At 32.9% G+C, this 23264-nt stretch overlaps 1 protein-coding gene across 3 annotated transcripts in view; it reads right to left on the bottom strand.

Annotated features, from left to right (window-relative positions):
* Positions 1–23264, bottom strand: part of LOC118199100 (tetratricopeptide repeat protein 39A-like) — a 244554-nt gene that overhangs the window by 168192 nt on the left and 53098 nt on the right. For all 3 annotated transcript variants that reach the window (XM_085820793.1, XM_085820792.1, XM_085820791.1), the window contains exons 2-3: positions 9420–9457; positions 827–940 (exon numbers count right to left, since the gene is read on the bottom strand). In XM_085820793.1, the coding sequence (XP_085676919.1) occupies positions 827–940; positions 9420–9457 (152 nt within the window). The remainder of the gene's footprint in view (positions 1–826; positions 941–9419; positions 9458–23264) is intronic.

Genomic DNA, 23264 nt, shown 5'->3' with positions numbered 1-23264 from the left:
TGGTGAGTCAAAATTTGAAAGGGTATTTTCTGGTGATTTTAATTTCTAGTTGGTGAACTCTCAAAGCCCTGAAAAAAGCTCTTAAATTATATGTTTTGCCTAGTTTCATTAAACCGGCTAAAGTTTGGAATTTGTCGAAAAAAACAAACTAAAAGGTATCCTGATGTACAATAAAAACATAGCACACGAAAATATTACCCAGTATCGAAAAAAAAAGTAGCAAATTTTCCATTTTAAACTTTTATTAAAATAAGGAATAGAAACAAGTTTCATTAGTTGCTTAAATTAACAAATTCAAGAGTAAAAACTCCGATTGCTGACTGAAGGACCGAGCTTTAATTGGCCAAATCCACAATTACACATCGGTCTACAGAAGCTCCAGTATAAGTAGTAGAGTGAAATTAGTAAAGATAAATATTCCTTGTTCGATTATTTGAAATAAAAGAGAATAATAGTATTAAAGAATAAAATTAACTTTCATATTTTGCAAAAATTGCGCATTTTGTCTATGACACTAGTCGACTTAAGGCATTTTAATTTAAGGCTTTAATTAAAAAAACCATGCATGAGTACAAAATCCATACACAGTTCAATTGAATGTGATAGATAAAAGAACTATGAAATTTTGCTCTAAATCTTATCTCATTGCAAGTAATAAAATATGTATATTATTTTATTATTTTGTCATCATAAATTTCAGAATTCTTTTAATTATAGAATATGCAGACATAGCAGCCTGCCTTGTTTGTTTCTTTAGGCACATAGTATCAAATATTAAATCTAAAAGCGAAATTAATATATGAATAAATAAATTGAATATACATACCATGGTTGCATGAGATCGAGCGCTTCTTGGAATTTATTATTCATGAATAAATCAAGGGTCTGAAGGGTTTCTTGGATACTTTCTTGTACGCTTGGCTTCTCTTCTGGTATCTCCCTGTAGCATAAAAATATTGCTCATATAATGAATAAACAAATACGTCTTTATTTAAGGTATGAAGTCTTTATTCAAGTAAGTATTCTATGGGAAGAAAAAAGCAGAAGGACTTGAATTTTGAAAATTTTTTCTCAGCAGTTTTATTCAAGTTCTTTTTTTTTCTTTCTTTCTTTTCATTTTTGCTTTTAGTAACCTAACTAAACTTTTCCTTTACTTGTTTCTATGTTTCATGTTATTGTCTGTAAGTTTCCGATTTGAATTTACAGATTTCAAGAAGTTTTTCCTTGTAGTATTACAAAATGCATGCAAGTTCAAAGGTTAATTTAGTAACGCGTTTAATAGAATAATTAATTTCGTTCAACCAAATAACTCGTTCTAATATTTTCAGTCAGTCGAATAATTGGTTTTCGTTAATGTTTCATTGTTTCGTAATCTCAGCACTGAATAGAAATTTCCGTGAAATTACCAATAAAGTCAGCAAATTCTCTCAGCCGCATTTTTAAACGTGCAGAAAACGTTCAGTAAAGTATGAAAAATGGTCTAAAAGAATTTAACGGCCTCCGAACAACAATCAAGATTAAAGCAAAGAATCTGAAATAATACATTTATTATTTACTTCAACTTAAAGAATATCACTGATGTTGTAGGGGTTAACTTTGGTATTCATACTATGTAAATGACATATGTATAGTTAAATTAGTATTTATCACGTCTACATGATAATATTAATGTGTAATAATTGAAAGATTGGTACAGGTCAAATCAATTTGTTCTAAAAATGGATAAATTAACGGTTGTCGTGTAAATCAGTAGCCTATGAAGCTGAGCCGAAAAGCAATTTCATAATCATTCTGTCATATTCACAAACAGAGATTCTAAATTTTCCCTAATTTTTTTAAACCAAGCATCATAAATACATAAATGCACACATTTTAAAGGCTGTATGGTCGCACAAAAGAAATTAAGCTGCTAGTTGTTAGATTCTCTTAACTGACAGAAGATCCTGGCAAAGCAAACGTAATTTGTTATCTTCTTTTCCAAAGATTTTAATTTGGGACAGTTGGGAACAAAATGTCATTGCTAATTTTGAAAAAGCAAAAATACTTACGAATGACAATGCGAAGCTTCAGTTATTCAGAATTTACACTCCCATCTGACACAAAGGTGTGACATTTCATAAATACGCATCATATGCAGTTATCTGAAATTCCACAAGCATGTTATATATGCGAATGTTTTAGTAGTACAATATAGTCTTTTATTAAACTGTTTCGTTAATAAGGTGAAAATCCAAGTTCGAAATCACGACAACGAGGCTTTTGTATTTGGCTATAATCAGAATATGGTGCGTCTGCTAACGCGTCAGTATCAGCAACATTTGAAGGAGCTATAAGTTTTAAATGACGAAGCTTTATGTGACTTCCTTAATGCTTCTTGGTATCAGAACGGTGAGACCATAAAATTCTTCCAGACCTGGTTCAGATTCACTTGCTGTATATTGTGACAATGCTCTCATTTTTTTCCTTTCCCTCATAAGATACGTGAATTACACGAAGTTTGCAAAAATCTAATCTCCTGTGTAATTAACTATTGCAAACTAAAACCCAATAATAGAATAATTAGTTATGCAAGCGCTCCGAAATAGTTTCCATATCAAAATATGGTAATCTGATGTTTTGGTTCTGGAAATTCTAATGGTTGTTTTTTCTCACGTTTTCATAAATATGCATCTCATAATACAGGAGTAAGAGCCCAATTAGGAAATCGCAACGCGTATAAAAGGTCTGGAATAAGAAGTGAAATATTAAACATTAAATTAAACTGAAGCAATTAAGCTGACTAATTCTTCAAGAAAAAGTAACTCAGAGTGCTTAAGCATGAAATGTTCTCTATATACACTTATTTCAAAGGCATTATTGTATTTTGTTACACAATTTTATAAAATCTGTTTATATTTTCAAAACTTAATGAATTTAAATACTGGGTATATAAGAATGATTCCGGTTTTTCCTAATAAATTCCTCCCTTTTCTTGTTCAGTTGTTCATAGTACTGATTGTTAAAGGATTAACAGCAACCTTTAATAACAAATATTTGACAACAGTTTAAAATGTACATAATAATTATTTTTATCTCATTAAAATTGTCGAGTTTTGTGCCCAAAATATAGCATCTCAGGGAAGTTTTAATTTATTACTTTATTGAAAAAATCTTGTAGTAGAAAAATACCGCTTGCTACTGGAAATTTCCTGCAAACATGCTCCGCAGAATACAAACTTGAAAGAGTGGTTTTCAATAGGATGACAAAGAACATAAAAAACTACGAAAAACGTTTCACCTATTACTATGAAGTCAAACAATCAATGCTTATTGTTACAAACAACAGTTAATCAATTTGAAAGAAAATTTGAAGCAAAAATATCCAAAATATGCCGAAAGGCACGACAAGATTATTTCCCAAAATGATAAGGCTCATCCACATATTATAATGACTATTTAAGGAAACTTAACAGCTAACTTCGCTGGAATGTACAGCCCACTTGCCGTATTCATTATTTTGCTCCTTCAAATTACCATTTGTTTCCATCTATGCAGCAGGGGCGTAGCTACAGTTTTCAGCGCCCGGGGACAACTGAAGAATTTGCGCCCCTTTCTGTGTGCCAAGAATGAAAAATATTTCATTAAAAAATTTCGGAGCATCAATTAGACGCCCCTTGGATGCTGCGCCCGGGGACACATGTCTCCCCTTGCCCCACCCTAGCTACGCCATTGCTATGCAGAATGGCCTTTCTTAAGAGCGATTTGATTCTTACAAGGACATCAAAAACTGACTTAACTGAATTGTTTGAAAAAACAATTTTTTTGCGAACGACATTCGTCTTCATGAAGCCTGTTTGTTGCATGGCAGATGGGCAAATATTGTTGCCTCTGACGGAAGATACTTTGAATAAATCTTTCCTTCGTTTTTAAAACAAGAAAATGTCCTTTATTATTTTGAAGAATAATATAATTTTGAGTCATATTTATGCACCCGATGTATGGCAGGTCTGCTGTAACACAAGATCGCATATAGTGCGATTAGGTACTACTTTTTAAAAGATATAACCACACATTATAGCCCAACCAAATTATTCCAAATTATACACCTTAAACGTAATGGAAAATATAAAGTCAAATGTATGTCATGAGAGTGAAAATACGAACCAGATTTGATCGAATTGTGTGTCACATGCAGCGCAGTCAAGCATTCGTTACCTAATGAGCGATTGTCAAAATTGTATCACGTAATAGGACTTTTCTTATTACGTGATTCTGGGGTTAGAACTCAACCTTTTATGTTACATAAGTTTCTATTGCTGCCTCTTAATGTCGCGATAAATAGATGATTTAATACGAAGTTGAGGATTGAAGCTGCGTAAGAACTTAAGTTATTCTCGATTCTATTCTTTTCGAAAGTGCGTCTCTAAAGCCTTAGGTTTAAGTTCGTACGATATGAAAAATTGAAGAAAATAATATTTTCATGTTTTAGTCTTCAGTATACAATCTCTGCAAGTCCTGACCTGTTCATACAGCCACTTGATTCCTTCATAGAATACATCTTTTCTTTAAATTTTGGTGAAAGTTTTCATCTCTTCAGCGCTATTAAAATAAGACGTTTGAGATGCAACTTCACTATAGGGAAGAGAATATAGTTTTCAGGTGCCAAATATAATCTATAAGGGCTGTGGCTAAGGATTGTGACACTTTTGATTACTAGAAATTGCTTGTGTGATGGCCCGTTGTCATGCAGCTGAAGCCATTTAGATTTTTGACTCAGCAGCTTTTTCAGTCTTAGTGACTCGAATTCTTTCACCATCTTTCCCTCAGGGAAAAACACATTTTGAATTTTCCTTTTCAATCAGAAAAGGTCAATAACATGGTCTTTATTCAATATTTTTAAACCCAAAGTTTCTGTGGTTATGGTGAAGTTAACCCACGGAGATGATTTTCGTTTTGTCTCCCGACCATAAGCAAGGAAGTTAGTATCATCTCTAGTTTCAATTTTTTTTACAGAAATCAGGATTAATGTCTGTCATTTGGTCAAATCATTTATTCAGATTTGATCAACTTTCCACCAGCATTACTGTAGATGATATTTCCTGGATTAAATGCAATAGAAAATTTTAGCCATAAATAGACGATATTTTAAGAAACTTTAAGTTCATATGTTATGTGAAAAGGAATAGTTAGTTATCGTTTTAACGATTTGTTGGAATTTACAAAAACAATTCGATTCTAAAACGTTCGTAGACCCACCACCTCGAATTTTTTGAGGCAAAAACTGCAACATTGTCCAAATAACTTAACTCACAATTTAAATTACAGGTAGCCCTCCTACAACACGGCATCCTGTAACACGGTTTCGCTATGACACGATTGATAAATTGCGAGAACCTTTCTAGAATACAGTTTCCCTATAACACGGTTTCTCTCTAACACGATAACAAAATTGTCCAAGCAATACGAATAAATTTAATGAACTCCATACGAAGATTTTCCATAGTGAGCAAAGCACCAATATAGTCATTTAATACATAAGAATAAAATCATAAGAAATACATAAGAATTTAATCGTTTCGTAAGTTCTGCTAGTTGTCTTCCAAGATCCGGTAAGCACAGTTGCACAACAGAAACAATACCTAGTCTCAAAACAGCACAATCACCAGATATAAAAAATCCTCACTATCGCAAAAGGTGAACAACATGAGGTCACAATAAGTACCCTGAAACGCACAACCTGCACGTTTCAAAATTCGAATCCTCATCTCCGTGGCCTGAAACCAGAAGTGTCTCTCGCTGCTGGTCAGCGGTCTGCGTCTAACCACGTTATGTTAAAGAATAACGTTTTCATCTTTAAGACATTAAGTTTCAGTCCCAAACCATGTCTGATAAAGATAAAAAAACAATGTCTAAACGGAAATTCTTTAGAAATTTCTTTAGAAGTAAAGATACAAATTTTGGATCGTCACTTAAAAGAAGAAAAGGCATCTCACATTGGGAGAAGTTTTAATTTGAATAAAGCAACAGTCCGGACTATTAAAAAAATGAAAAATAAATAAGAAATGCAGTTGCTTCAGGATCTTCAACATTCGCAAAACGTGCAGTTCGCCCCCCCCCATGCGCCAATAATTGAGAAGACGGAAAAGGCACTCAGCATTTGGATTGATGATAGCTGTCAAAAAAGAATTCCATTGGATGTTAATATCATTAAACAAAAAGCACTCAAAATTTTCAAGCACCTCAAAGAACATGGAGAATCCTCCGTCAAGTAAAGGTTGGTTCTAAAATTTCAAAAAGCGTCTTGCAACTCATAGCATACTAATTCAAGGAGAATTTGCATCGGCTGATTATAAAGCTAAAGCTTGGCTTTTAAATTGTTTTGTGCCACACGCTGAACGTTATTTAATGCAGAAAAATTTGAGCTTCAAGTATCTATTACTATTAGATAATGCTCCATGTCACCCACAAGATTTGAATCATCCCAACGTCAAAATACTATTCCTACCACCTAACACTACTTCGTTACTCCAACCATTGGATCAAGGTATTATTTATATCTTTAAAACACATTACATAAGAAAAGCATTACAGTGCATTTGAGACGTAACCAATTCAAAATCAATGAAGGTAATGGAAGCTGAGAAGACATTTTTAATCAAGCACTATATCGACATCGTATTTTTGTCTCTAAAAAATCTAAAAACATCAACGTTAAATGCATGTTAGATGAAGATATGACCCTCTTCAGATGAAATAGAAAACGTGCGTGAATCGTCAGAAAATGAAATTGTAGGCTTATTAAAACTTGCTAAAACAATCGAAGGTGAAGGTTTTGTCGACATGGCTATTGAGGACGTTCAAGATTTATTAGCGGAAGAAGAAATTGAAGAAGCAGATTTGATGGAAATGGCATCCAAAGCCATAGATCACATTGATTCTGAGAATACTAGCACTGATGAAGATAGTGCAGTTAATAATTTAACATTAAAAAAATTAAAAGAAGACCTAAACTTAGATGAAAATCTGGAATCATTTTTCTTGAATACAGACCCTTCCGCTGAAATAAGCCGAAAATTCAAAAGGGAGCTGCAAAACTATCTAGCTCCATATCGAGAAATTTTCATTGACCCGATAATAACTAGTAAGCAAATAAAATTATAGATTTTTTAAAGAGCGAAGAAAATGCCAAAACTTTAAATAAAGAAAGAAATTCTGAAAGTGAAAGCGATCTCATTCCACCGAAAAAATGTTCTCGGTTGATTATACTGAGCAGTGACAACGAAGAAATTTATGCAGAATTTAAAAAATTTGTTTTTAATAAGTTTTCGGAACATAACCCCCCTTTCTTATACTAGCTCTGGGTCTCATACAACACGGTTTCACACAACACGGCATTTTCTAGGAACCTATCTACCGTGTTATACGAGGGTTACCTGTATTTAAAACTTTCAGCTAATTTCTGTTTTTTATATTACTATTCTCGCTGCAGTATTCAGTTTTTAAGCTCCCTCCACCAAAAAAATTTTGTTTTTCTTTGTTATAAATTTTTAATATGAGATTTAATGATGACTTGGTTAAATAAAAAACAACTTTTTAACGAAAAATTAACTTGTCCTTAGTTATGCTAATTTTCTCACAATTGCTCTATGTGTATTTCAGCAGAATAAATTTCGAAACATTGATGAATCTTTCTTGATTTGAATGCATATTTTCCCATGCCTTATATTTAAGATTCATTGCATAATTTGTTAAGAAAAGAATATAACTAATGACTAAATAGGTAGATGAGTACATAAATAAAATATTACATGAAAAGTACAGCTTTGAAAGTAAGTGGTGTTTTATTATTTTATTTCAATACTCTTTAACAGCGCAGATAAATAGACATATTAGTGTATTAAAATCGAAAATATTCAGATAAAATTTCGCCTATAGTAGAACTACAGCCTCGAAACTCAGCATATAAATATTATTTTAAAATCTCTGCAAATAATTAAAATTTCGGAGCAGAGAAATGTTTCATTAAGAAAGGTGACAACGAACAGGTTATGTTTTTATAAGTATAAATCAAGTTTCGGTATCTAGGTAGCTTAGCTATACAGACCGCTATTCGACGGGGCACGGAGTTAATTGAGTTGTTTAATATCCATCTTCGAAAGATGCTTTTCCAAAGTTTGCAACATCTTATCTAATTCAGTTCTACTCTTAAAAACCTGTAACTGGTTTAAGGCTCGTTCTAGACATGTTCTGTGTTAACTATGTTAGTTCTGGGGACTTGGCTGGCTATGAAAATATTATTCTTGAAAGATCCTTGAAGAATCCTTGAAGACACAGCAAGATAAGAAATCCTTGCAATATTTAGGCAACCATTCTTTTGTTAATAAATAATACTTCTCTCGCTTGGTGGCTGCAGAACATCGTCATCGCACACAGCAAACTGTCAGAACGTTTTGCAGCAAAACTAGAAGAGAACAGATGTCTCAAGAGACGGCTTCTCAGATTATCACACCAGGTAGGATGGTGTTCTACAGCTTGATGACGAATGCAGAAAACGAAAGCTAGCCACTCCTATTCCACACTAGTATGCATAAGACACTCTTACCAAGATAATCCTTTAGCATCTTCAACACACAAATCGAGCCCAAAGAATGAGTGGGATTGTCGCTAAGGCAGCATGTCTCCAGTCCAATAAAAGTGTGATTGAGATAGACACAAATCCAGATAGTTCTGTTTATGTTGGGAAGCCAGTGGTTGCCATCATAATGAACGGTATGATTTAAATCTAGTTTCTATAAAGAAACTAGATTTAAATCATGTCATTTCCGAATAGTATCCATTTATAATGAAAATGTCTTCAAACAGATGACATAGATACTGTTGGTGCATTTGCGATTGACTTCGTTACTGCATGACCCTCTCGGGCATATGTTTGCTTTGCCTGTCCTACGACTGTGTCATTGCACTTGTCTTCTCTAATCTACTGCTTCCAGTGCTTAAACAACGATTTCGTCTCTGTAACCAAAATGGCGAATGATAGTACTCTAGATATATTAACCCTAGTTCGTTTAGACGTATGATACGATCTCTTTGTAAATAAAACAATTGCTCGTAGCGCTGTGTAATGCAACTCAAAAGATTCTTTTTACTCAATTTCAGTTTAAATTTCCAATGCTTGAGAACAATACTCCTTCTAAATAATGCATAATGCGCGGTGAATGAGCCCTATGGCATCACTGGCATTGAAATTCTAATTATTTGAGTAACTATTTAAAACCAATTTGTATGCTAGTTTCGTGGCTATAGGTTAAAGTTTTAAATGTAGGTGCATTTTCTAGCAATAGACTGCACATGAGAATAAATTAAAAGCAACATTTTATACAAGTTTTATTAACTCTCATATTGAATGATAATGTTAAATTTGATGATAAATTTGAACTTACACTTCCGATGGATCTGCTTCCCACATATCATCATAGATCTGGAAAAGAAAAATTGTTTGTTAAAAAAACTTATTTCTTATTAGTTTGAATTTTTTCAGTTTATTTGTATTTAATACATAAATATTATTAATTACAGTTTTTATCTTATAAATGTTGTCAATATATTTTTGTATACGAAAAGAATACAAACTGACATCAAACATTAATGCAGGACTTTAAGTAAATACGAAGACATGGTGTACGAATATCTTTGGAAAATTCTGAACTGAAGTGAACCACAAACAATACCTGTGAAGTCTAGCCATGGTAAAGAATTATGGGATTCACCAAAAATTCGGTTGGTAGATTATCCATCACGCGAAGTGCAAATGATTACACGTTCAGGTGTATACTTAAATAGAATACGCCTTATGTGATACCCGTTATTCTTATGTGAAGACTATGGATGGAAGGAAGCTTTAGGCGTTGACAGGAGCAGCTAGAACTACATCAATGTAGGAATATAGACATTTAGTACGTACGACAAGGATGGATTTTGTCTGAACATCTGCAATGATATCACAACAATGGATCACAGTGACACATCAGGCGATAAATTTTACCTCTGTTATCAGAAATTGTTCCATCCAAGCTCATAGTTATTGTCCATTATTACGACGTATTGTCATTATTGCCCATCAGTGCGACGTAGTTCGACTCTCTGTCACAGACACTAGAGTACACACTAGAACACTGAATAGATGAAAATAATCCTTTCCTAAGAGTGTGCATACAGTCTATGGATCGATGACGAACGGACTTACGTTTGACTGTAAGTAGCAGAACGAGCTACTTTCGTCTTCCATAAATCTCAAACCTCATGAACAATTGTAGAACCTCAGTTTGGTCTTTGAACCAGAAGTCCTGCCGCTCGAACCGAACCTTCCTGGAGCTGACATTTATCAAGATATTGCTACCGCATATATTGCGGGACAAGAAGTTGTGATTTGGCCTGCGCGGTCGCTTGATTTATTTACCATTGAACGCGAGTGAAATATAAGGTTGACTATATTTTTTTGTTCGCATATGTAGCTATCGCTATTGCATTGCTGATATACAATCTGCGTGAAATGACACTCTGCATACAACTATTTAGTTTTCAATAATCGGTTCCGCGTCTAGTGTAATTCGTATTAATTCCTAATGATACGCACAAAAAACAAAAACAAAAAACAAAATAGTGAGTTTACCACTTTCCTTTCGGAGGATTTATAAATTTCATTTTTCCCATTTTGTTTTATATGTAATCGCTGTCACAAATATCTCTGTTGTGACTCATGTTCATTCTGATGTTGCTGTTAGGCTAGTAAACCCATCACGAAAAATTACGTAACTTGGTTTTAAATATTTTAAGCAAGTTTTAAAAAGATTCATTTGTAGCAGGGAAAAAATAAAAACTATGAAAGGGGAACTCAGTTCCTTGTATGATTAACTCCTATTATTTATTATTATTTGAAATAAAATAGTTATTTATAAATTGGATTTTAAAATCCCATATACAATAATAACATACACATAAAATGCTGTCTGTCATGTTAAACATAATGAAGTCTAACTTGGTGCAAATAAATGTAAAAAAGTCCAATAATTTTGTTTTTCAACATTGATTTTAATTTTTAATGTGAATTCTATTTAGCAATTTTAAGACAGTAATTAATTTTATTGAATGCAGATATTATTATTAGCAACAGCGCACATTTGAAATGAAACTAACCTGAAAGTGGTAAAAGTGCTTTTATTTTCTTCTTTAATTCTAGGTACTCGTTGGAAATAACATTACATTCTTCATGCAGTTCTTCTGATTTTTAAATTCAGAATACTATATCCCAAGACCTATTTTAATTTCTAAAAATTCACATCAGTAGGAAAGAATTATATTTATTCTCCTTTAAAACCAGTAATTTTGTTAACAAATTTGTGTGTGTGTGTTATTATGACAAAGCCTCGAGGGCTATCTGCCTGCGAAGGGATGCCTTCGTAGAGAACTTTCTAAGGGAAACTGGCTCGTATACACGATACACATGGGAAAAACCAGGAAAACGCTCATGCAGCCAGCCCGTTCGCGCGATTCGAACCTCGGACCGAGCTACCAGTGTTCAGCGACTTTACCGCTCAGCCGCTCGGGCTTGTTAACAAATGAGGGAAACACATGCGAATTTAATTTTTCATAGATATCAAAATTCGACTTCATACATTTTATATTGAAGATGGTGGTGCGCATTTTTTGACACGCGTTCACTGTCTATCTTTTAGTGAAATTAAAGTCTATAAGTTTGAATATTAGCATTAACGTATTTTTTCTTAACTAATTAGAAAGGGGTAATAAATCGCTAAACAAGACTTAATGTTTCTAGCGCATGTTTTCTCGCCACATCAGTTTGGTTCAAAAGTAAAACGCAGTCATAAGAATTAGCGCGATTTTTTAACAAAAGTACATGAAAACGGAGAAATCAGCATACATAGAGTAATAATGTCTTCCCTTTTTTTACTTTTTTTTTGTGGTGGGGGGAAGGCAAGTTCTATTGTATGTATTAAGGTATTTTCTCTCGCCTTTCCACATGGCTTCATGGTGCAATTGGAAGCATATATTTGAACATATATTCAGGAGGTTCCGGCGAGGGCAGTGCACATTTTTCGCGTCTCCTGGTTCAAAAAAAAAATTAATGACACTATAGTGGTGCTCGAACTAAAACCTTTGATATAATTGCTGGAGATTAGTGCAGGAGCAGGTAGAATTTTCAAGAATTCGGAAAATTTCCCAAGGCTCCGACGCCGTAAGTTGGCCTTGTCACCTGATACCAATGGTTTAAAAATGGGTGAAACTTTAATTATAATTGCAAGATTCAGAGAAAAAAAGCCCAATAAACTCACTGGAAGAAAGAGATTTAAAAGCTCCCCTTAGGAAAAACTGAAAGGTAAACTAATTGCAAACGTATTAAAATCATCGTCTCTAACTCATAGCAAATTGTAACCGTTAGATGCAATTATTTACTCTACAAAAGCAAAAAATATTCACGTCTGGTCACCCTGAGGATTTCACAATGATACCGGCACCTTTATGCTAGTGGGGATCTGTTCACTAAAATAAAGATAGCTTGCATCGCAGCATTTTGATGAAAGTTGTATGTTTCATGGTTTAAACTGAACTTCACAAATGTGTCAGGCACCTTTGCGCCTTTCTGGTGGAGTACCCTTGTGTCATGGCAACAAATTGCTAACTCGCGAAAAGAAATCGGCACCTTCGTGAAAGTTAGCCGTGATGGTCAGACTACCCCCATCCGCCCATGTGTCAATGCTTTTGCATTTATGTGTAAAGATATGTTAGTATTTGTCTTGCATTTTTACAAATCACTGAAGAATCTAACTTCGATAAATATATGAGCAACATTTCCATAAATTATGAATATGGATGTTGTTTTAAATTTTACTGCTGTTAGGTTTCTTACAGTTACGAATACTTTTAATTTAGTTAATTTTTAATCTTATAAAATGCAGTGCCGAATAGCTCAACATCTGAAGGCTTCTTATTTGCCCTTCACATATTTTCTTCTCTTCAAAGGTACATTTAATTTAAATTTGATTGGCTTGTGTATCACTACAGAAGGCATCAAAAAACACAGCTGATATTATTAACAAACAGTTTTCAATTTTTAATTTAAAACTGACAAATTTTAAACATATTATTCTTGGAAAGGTATATATTCTTGTGCAAATGAAAAATTTAATTAAATTAATCTTTAAATAACTTTCTTTAATCGAGCTCTTAATTGAAAATGTTTTTAGCATTATACATGGGCGATGTAAGATGTTCAAAAATTCTTTGCTGCATCAACGGATTTGGAATTTTTAGATTTAAAGATTTAGCCTCATTTTCAGTTGTAATAAGAAGAAAAGGAAGCAGCATACAGTTTATTGAAGGAATGTTGCTGTTGCTTTGTTGTGACTTATGTAAATTGTCTGACAGTAACATCAGAATAAGTACGACTTCGCTCAGTTCCGTCCCCAATTTTGACAGAGTCCTTGCGAGGACGGGTTCTAGGGTTTCCGAACCCCCCCTCTTTCCCTACCAACAACCTCTCGAGAGGACTTTCGATTCGCCATATGTTTAAAGCGTCCTCACGCCGCAAAGACACGTTACATTTACAAACATCCATGCCTTCTCCGGTATTCGAGCCAGGGCCCTTCATCGGTGCCCAGTAGACTCCCCTAATTACTAACACCAGTCTAGGTGGCTTATTCAAGAAATAAATCAAGTCAATGAATGATTACTTTCAGCAGCAAAAAGGAAAATTATTAACTTGAAATTACTGGAAAGAGTGTTTCCTTTCTTATTTAAGATCTATAATAAATATTCAGCGGGTATTTAAAAAAAGGGGGGCTTATTTTACTTTGTTCTACGTTTATCAAATGCATTACCGAAACTATTTTTGGTCAGACTTTATTTAAAATTTAATACGAAAGAAAGAAAAATTTAACAGTTCATCAGAAGGAAGAAGTTTGCAGTTACGGCACACTTTTATTCAAACAAGATTCACTTTAATACATTAACTGAAAGATTTATCTCAATATTTTGATTAATGTAAATTCTGTCAAAATTTGTGTTTCATCATAATCTTGTAATGATCTGCATTACATTTGTACCCTTATTTCCAATTCAGAGGAAAATTATGTTTTGGGGCTGATGTGTTCCTGTGCTCTACAAATAGGATACGGTTTTTCACTTTCTTTTCTTTCTGCGTTATAAGCGCTGTATTACTTTTTCTTGAAAGAAGAAGTAATTGAATAATGTGTTCCGTCTTTTGTTGAATGGAAAATCGTAAGATTTTAATTTAAATATTTTTACAAAAATAGTCAATCACTATATTAAAAATTCAATTTAAAAATGAAATTATTTAGGAGGTTATAAGGTATTTTCTGCCTTTGTGGTGTAACGGTAACATACTCAGCGCTTATTCCACGGGTTCAGGTTCGAATCCTAGCAAGGGTATTTTTCACATTTCCTGCTAAAAAATAGGATGGTAGACGATAATTCGTCACCCCAGGATTTGGCGATTGGGTCCCCTCACCCCCAGTCCCCTTCAAAAGGGGGATTCTCTCTCCTTTTCGCATCATATATCTTAATGGTGTATCTGCAAACATACTCGAAGCGTATTCAAAAGGTCCAGGTTTCAAGTCCCGGGGAGGGCATTGCGAATCTTTCACCTCTGCTGGCTGAAAATAACCTAATGACTCTACAGTTGGGCCCCAACTAAAAGGTAGGGAGGATATTCCGTCGCCACCACGATTTGGGGATTCTCCCCTCATCACCAGCCGCCCTTTAAAAGGGAGAGTATATAAGTATTTTTTCCTTCCTTCCAGCATGTCTTCATGATGTAACGATGGCACACTCGGCATATATTCCAGAGATCCAGGTTCGAGTCCCGGCGAGGCCACTGCTCATTTTTCACGTCTCCTGCTTCAAAGAAATCTAATGACGCTACAAGGTGAAGGAAGGATCTTAAGCCCAGAGTTTAATTAGCACAAAATATATCAAAATTTGGGAAAATACGTCGTCTAACTACTTCGCGATCATTTTTTAATCGAAATTCCTTCTTTTTCACTGATTTGATAATACTTCTTTTAAGCATGTCAATAATATTAATTTAGAAGTCAAACAACAAAAACCAGCGTTATATTTTCACAGGACTAGTTTCGATGGTTTTACCGAACCATCATCCTCAGCTGCAAAAGCGTAAATGGTTTATTCTATTCATTTGAAGTTTTTAGGACGGCTTATATACTAGTTCAAAATAAATTTAAAATAATTCAATCACAAAAATGAATAATTAAAAAATATTAATAACTGAAATAATAGAAATTAACTGAAAAAGTTCTATTTTATTAACCCTAATATACGTTAATCAAGCTCCTCATTATCATTATTCAGCCTGGAAATTCCTAGTAGTTGTCGCAAGTCCTTTTTTGCTACAGACAAGTGTGGGTGAATGTTATTGTCCAACATTTCGCTATTAATATCATTGTCATCTGCTTCGTAGATATCATCTTCAGTTTCGCCTATAGCATTATTGACGTAACACTTTTTAAATGATTGAATGATCGTTTCTGACCGAATTGCTTTTGGCCGATCGTTTCAGTTTCTTTTGTTTTCCAAGTGGATACGAATTTAGCATTTATTTGCAGCTCGTCTGATAGGACCAACTAAGGTAGCAAAGAGCTTCATCGAACTTTTGGCGATGAATTTTTGGCTTCTTTCTGGCAAAACAATAATATTAAACCACTGAAAACGTTTTTCCTAAAATAAAATCTATGCCAATTAACGCTCTTTTTAGTATTACGGTAAGCTTTTGTCTAGTTCACTCTTGGTGTTCATCATTACCGGCGGGAGTTTTTTTTTCCCCACCCACTTCCTATTAAGATATTTGCTCAAATTTTGTACACACACTGTATGTAGATGATAATGCAATGCATTAAAGCGATTTTTTTTCACACTTAGGTTTTTCTTAAATTTAATTGTTAAACTATTTTTTCATATATCTGTGTTTATCGAAAAGTAAAGAAATCTCAATAAGTTATTGCTTGCACCGCCAGATAGAACAGAAATAGAACCAGAAATAAAACAGAAACACCACCAGATAGAACAGTTTAAGAACTGACCTTCTTACTTTTACTGGGGTACGTAATATTATATTCTTTTATGAGACTTAAAATTCTAACTATTAAAAATATGCCTACTGTAAAGATTTGAAACTTTAAAAGGTAATGAAAAACACCCTTCCAGAAGGGTAAAAACTTTCAATCTAAAGAATCCGATACAGAACAGTCATTGCTTTCAAAACTGTTCTTGAATTAGTGAAAAAATATAATACTCACAAAACTTTTTATGGATGACATGGGGTGAAGTTATACTTTTGAAATTCGACTTACACTTTTTTAAATATTAGCTTGAAACGATTTTTCATACATATCTTCATTTGACAAGCATAGCAAAAATCTCAGAATTTTACTGTTTGCTTGTTCGTTTTACTCTTTGCAGCATGAAAAAATCTTTTAAATGAAGTTTATATATTTTAGGATTTTAATATAGTTTCTGTTCATAAAACAATTAATGAACTAAAAGTAGAAAAATAATTTATCATATATTTTAAAGGGCTCTAGCGATTCAATAATTCTCTTTACAAAATTGAGCTACAATTTTGTATCACGAATAATAAAGGCGTGGGCGCTTAAATAACAAAACCTAATAATCGAATTGGAGTGTCAAAAGTATATGTCTGAGCTTTATACAATTATCAAGGATGCCCCACGCTTTTATATTTATGATATAAAATTATAGATGAATTTTGTAAAATGAATTAACTATCTTTTATTCTTACTAAGCTATCTTTGTTATGAAACTATATGACAATTTTTCTCCTTTTAGTTCATTAAGTATTTTATGTTGTTTTATGAAAATGAAACTAGTTTTTTTTTTTTTTTTTTTTTTTAAGCGACAGGCGTGAAAAATGTGCAGTGCCCTCGCCGGGACTCGAAGCTGGACCTCTCGAATACGCCCCGAGTGTGCTACCGCTACACCACGAAGGCATGTTGCAAGGAGGGAGAAAATACCTTATATACTCCCCCTTTTAAAGGACGACTGGGGATTAGGAAACCCAGCAGCCAAATCCTGGTGATGACGAATTATTGTCCACCATTTAGTTCGGGCGCCACTGTACATACATTAGTTTTTTTTTAAGCAGAAGACGTTAAAAATGAGCAATGCTTTCGTTGGGACTCGAACTTAGACCTTTAGAATACACGTCGAGTGTGCTACCGTTACACCACGAAGGCATGCAGGAAGGAGAGAGAAAATACTAAATAAGAGCTTGTTTTATAAAATCTTTTTTTTTTTTTTTTTTTTTTTTATTTTATTTTTTTCTTGCGCTCAGATACATAGCTGCTTTTATAGGGCGATTTCAACTTCGGTGACATACGAGTTCTACGTTTTGCCTGAATTTTTATAGCAAAATTTTACTTCACAACTTACATACGCATCGACTTTTATTCGGAAATATAGAATACTTTAAAAAAAAATTAAGTGTTTTATCGATGATTGCAAATAAGTTATCTCTACAAGGCACCTGCTTACAGCGGCTAGTACAATCTATAAAATTTCTTATCAGTCAACTCTTACATTCGTCTAAGTTATATTGGATCTTGAGCTTGAATTATTGCATCCTTGGTCGAAAATTATGTCATCTTTTCCGTAATATGTTAATAAAATACAGTACGCGATCGAAAACACAGCATATTCCGTGAATGACCTAGCTTACTACCCATGCTAAGACAGACTCAGAGGGGGTGCCTTTTAGCATTCCGTGAGGCCGAAAAATATGCGCGTAACCAGGAAGAAAACTAGTTTGAAGTTTACTTACTCTCCATTCACTTAAACGATTAACCCACATTCTACCTCTAATAGACGGTAACCCTTGCAAAAGGGATATGCAAATGAAAAGAAGTGGTTTCAGACACCGTTCCTAAGTCTCCTTCCTACCTACTTGCTTGCGCAATCTTTCACGTTTCAAGTGCAGGTCGATCGGTCAACTCATCGGTCACGCTTCTTTCGCAACTGTCTTACTTGCATTTTGTTACTTATGTTATGTAACTGTTACAATGTATTCGTGTAAGTATTTTTAAAGATCTGTTTTTACTTGCAACGATATTGAGAAAACTCATTCATTTCCTCAAAGCGTATTTCCGTTTCCAGAACTAAAGAAATGCACTAGAGAATTTGTCGTCAAAACTAAATTATCAGCGATGTTGAATACTAAAATCAATACCCACTTTTGAATATAATAAATTATTTAAAAAGCCATAAGTTGGAATTATACATATGATTCAGATATGCACGTATGCATGAAGCAAAAAAATATTAGAAACACATGAAATTATAGAAAACAGATGAAACTATAGAAATGCAAACATTCATAAAACAGATGAAACTATAGAAATGCAACAAAGATTCAACACAGAAAATAAAGGATTAGCACTTTATTTTACAATACACTCTGCAAATTTATGCCTCAAACTTAATAAAGACATATTGTTATGGTTGACACACACTAAAATCATCTTCAAAATGCCCTAGTCTGTATTTAAATATCATTACTTTCAGAATAAGACTATTCACAGAAATTACTACAGAATCGTAATGTTGAAAAATATTTTAAAATGTATTGCACCGTTTCTGATCACGGGTAAATCCAAGAAGAGTGTAATAAAATGTTCAGAACTTTTCCTTTAATGATAGAATCCCATTTTACATTCATTTCTTTTATCAAATGTGGAGCAGCCGAGAGGATGAGATTGTTATGTATTGTTTTACATCCAGTTACACTAAAAAAAAAATGAAGAATATCGAACAAATCAAAGCTTCCTTCTTTGCATATGATTTGCAGACCTCTTCACCCAGGTTTTTCAAAGTGAAGTGTTAAATTAATGTTTCATGTTATGCCTGGAAGGTAACAAGTGTGTGTCGTGCAATTAAGGAATTACACAGCACTTATCGAAATCTATCCGCTTCCTGTAACGCTATTGCGACCTGGTCATGCATCGACGGAACTTTAACGATCTGTGTGTCGGTCTCACTTCCTGGTAACGGAACGAAATATTCTTCTTTGATGTTCGCTATCTCCCAGAAATGAGGCAAAATGGAACAATGCAAAGTCATTATAATTTTACAAATAAATCGAGTAGTTGTAGCATTACATAGACATCGTATTATATAATTCATAACAAAGAAATATTATTAAAAGGCAAAAGCAATCAGATCTTCAAAAATACGTAAAACAAAAATTTATATTTCTATAACCATAAGACAGCATTGAGATAAAATATTTAAAAAAATCACTCATTTACAGACAAGTATTTAATTTCTTTGTAATGTAAAAATATAATTTTTAAAAGGAGAAAATATTGTACTTAAAATCTTGAAAATTAATTACGTATAAGTACTTGTTTTTTTTTTTTTTTTGTACTTTCAATGCACTTGTTTAAGTTAATATGTGGCCTATTAAAAACGTAACATTATCATAAGGCAGGTAAAGACGCAATAGTATGCAATTTTCCCGAATATTAGAATTTAAAATAAACTTCTTTTCTCTGCTAAGCGTCGTTTTTCTCGGTGACTTTTTGTACTACTAAATTTCCTAATATCAAACCATTTGCACAATATTAAAAACGGCATTTTATTTTCGTCATAATTAAATTATTTTAATTTTAATTTATGAGCGCTGATCTAAGGTGCTGCCAATTAATAAAAATTTGGAAGCATTTTAGTATGGGAAAATAGTCTAAAATTTTCGTCAGGTCTTATAACAGAATCTTGTCATTATCTGCATTTGAAATCAGTATGATTTACTCTAAGACGATCCGTATGCCGGAAGATGGAATTTAATTGCAAAAATTGAAAATCAGCAAAAACTGAGATTCAGCTAAAATTGAAATCCCTTGCAACGGAATTTTAAATCGCGCTGTAAATCGAGCTACATATCGCTAAAATGTAATTGGTTAGATTTATCAGACGAGTCTAGAAAGTAAATGCCAGGTCGTCATCTGTTCGAAAAGTAAGCCAGAAATTATCTTTCAATCATTAAAAAATGTTGCATAAAAATTAATGTGTGTATAATTTTACACTATTTATGATATCGTAAAATATACAAATATACAGTATAGGAATATAGGGTATACAAAAAGGCTTCTTCATCGCGTACAATTCAATATTAATTTCTGTGAAATGGTGTCATAATCTATGATCGTATAGCAACATAGGTCTCTTGAATTTATATTCTATTTTAAGTTTTAAAAATTCAAGAAATCCTAATTATTTTGCCAAAACAAGTACCCTGAAATTATCACTTTCAGGTACCTATATGCGTAATTTTTATCATATATTGCCACATCTGTCTTCAAAACTATGCACACCATATTTTCAATCAAATATAAATACTGACTTGAAGTAACTGCCATTTGTCATTCCAAAATGTAGTCCTACATATTAGCTTCAAAGATATACTGTGGGGTTTCTGAAGCGAATACACGCATTAACTTGTTCTTCGTGCTTAGAGAAGTTGTCCACCACTGATTTACGTTAATAAATTCAGTGAAGCATTTCTTTACAAAACATGCCTTTAGGCCATGTTCCCATGAGAGTAGAGAGCGGAACGGAAACGTAATACAGATGAATGTTTGATGAAATTAAGTTGTTGTTATTTATATAGCAAAAACATTATGTATCACTACATAATGTAACATTTTACAGTATACCCATTCGGGCCTATATTTAGATATAAAATTAATTATGTTAATCTATATGTACTTTAAATGCCTACAATGAATACTAGTAATTTCGTATACATCCCATAATAATATGCATATTTCATTTATATTTACAGAATAGGAAAGGATTCACGTGTATTTGAAAAAACACTCATAGGAAAAAACATAATAGAACAGAAAGTTTTGTAAATAACAACAAGAATATTCTTGGAGTTACTTAAGTTGCAATTATTTAAAGCTTTTTAGTTTTAAATGAAACTAGGTTTCTAGTTTGTTGTTTACTCTTTTATCAATATGTATGTAAATTTTTATTTATTTAATAAAACAAATCTCTCAGACACATACCGGTCAGTTATACTTTAATGTAAACAGAAACAAACAAATAAAAAGCAACAAACGGAAATTACAAGAAGCTAACAACACCTATTTCCTCTCACATTTTTGCTCTTTTTCCTGTTTTTTTAACTGTTTGTTAATTTATCCTGTTTGTTAATTTATCGTTCGAAATCCGAGAGGGGAAATTTATGAGAATAATTTATTTTACGAAGGTTTCAGTTGGAGTAAGAACATAACAAATGAAAAATAGTCATGGATAAATTTTAAGTAATTAACAAAATGTGATTTTTTTAAAAGAAACGAATAAAATACATAGTAATATTAACATTACAGCATCTAATCAGATATCTTCGTTTCTTCTTCCCTGTAACTTAAATCTCCTTCGTTCTTATTCTTATCTCTGCTACTGCTCAAGTCTCAGATGATCCATAAATAATTAGAGAAGGTGAATATGCTGCTGACCCAAGGAAGTCATAAAGTGAATATTAGTTCGTGTTTGCTTCGTTGTGGTGGGTCTATTCTTGCTTTAGGCTGGCGAAATTTCGACTGTTAGAAGGGAAAGGCTCGGCGTGATCTCCGCAGGCAGTTTGCGAGTGTTTAGCTTTGTTAGTGAGACAGAAACAATCACTATGGGGACGAATCCATTTTAAAATTCATGGAAGCTCTTTCTCTGAAGGCATTTAGGAAGGGAAAAATTACACGAATATTTTTAGAACTTTCATAATCTGGAACTAAAAAAACTACAGAGGAAAATACGCTAGAAAATACTGCAGATGCAAAAGTCTTCATAAAATAGCTTTCGATTCTGTTTAAATTAGTGTTATTTTATATATATATATATATATATAAACAACTTATACTTTCATCACTTATCATATAAACATACATATATTACATTATAAAAAGAAGAAGAAATGAAATTAATTTAACAAAGAGTTGAAAATTAAAAGTGCTCTTATTACTGAAAATTAACTAACCATTTTCACTCTGCGATTAACAGAACTGCAATCGAAAAATTCAAGCCTTTCAAAGAAATCAAACTTTCATTCGAACTTTCAGCATATTTGTAGTACATGTGTCATTGGTTCAAAAAAATAAAAAAATAAATCATAGAAATTTTGTGTGCTACATAACTTTAAAAGGTTAACTGTTGATACTTGAGTAAAGTATTTTGAAACTAAAAGTGTTTCAGGCTTTCTAAAACTCTGATATTCTAGACAATTTAGTGATGAAAATTCAATATTCTGTATATTTCAGAATACAAACTAACACCATATGTAAGTTAAGATGTAAAATTTTGCTAGAAAAGTTTAGTCAAAATTGAAAACTCGTTTAATAACCGGATTTAAAATCGTTCTATAAATCCACTTATATATATTATTATTTATTGCTAAAATGTGAATAATAGGCATCAGGCTTACCTGACATGTCATGATAGACCTATCAGGTCAGCTAAATGTGAGCGTCGAATTCACTTGCATCCATCATTCGAAAAGTGGAAATAAAAGTATTTCAGAATGAAACTGCACTTTTGATTCCAATAGTTTCTCTAATTTCCCACCTTTTAGATGAACTCATCTTGTGACGCTTTGAAACATGGTAAATTTTACTTTTGTTCTTTAGTCTGTTACTTTATTCTAGGTCATTACTCCCCACCCAACACAAAAACCATAATTCGTAACCATGGCAAAGATTGCTGTGAAAAAAAGGTGGAATCTCTTAGTTTGTTAAAAATCTTCTCTCTCAGTTCAGTGATGACGACACATGTTACAATTGTAAATGAGGAAAGGGTGTTTCGGTCTTACAGTATGCCTACTGTAAAGAATCAGACTATAGTTGTGGCAACCATTTTCAAGAAGTCGCAAGAATCGCCCACCCCCAGTTGACTCTTAACGAGTTTTTTTTTTTTTTTTTTTTTTTTTTTTTTGCTATAAAACCTATTTTTGCGGTATAATAAAAGTTTAAAAGGTCTTAGTTTTGCTGACTAATGAACGGAATTGAATGTGATATAATTTACGAGGGTATGTCAACAATATTAATTTTGAAATGAAGGACGTTGACATTCACTCGAGCTTTCTAACAGAGGCAGTCTTTTAAGTATTGGGGGAAAATTAAGTTTGATACTTTTATTAGAAAAAACTAGATTAATGTATAATA

Source organism: Stegodyphus dumicola, chromosome 7 (genome assembly GCF_044657685.1).
Source record: "Stegodyphus dumicola isolate Sdum_Otavi_A_Nest chromosome 7, ASM4465768v1".
Classification (NCBI taxonomy): domain Eukaryota; kingdom Metazoa; phylum Arthropoda; class Arachnida; order Araneae; family Eresidae; genus Stegodyphus; species Stegodyphus dumicola.
The sequence above is the reverse complement of the archived record's forward strand: the minus strand, read 5'-3'. Positions and strand labels throughout refer to the sequence as shown.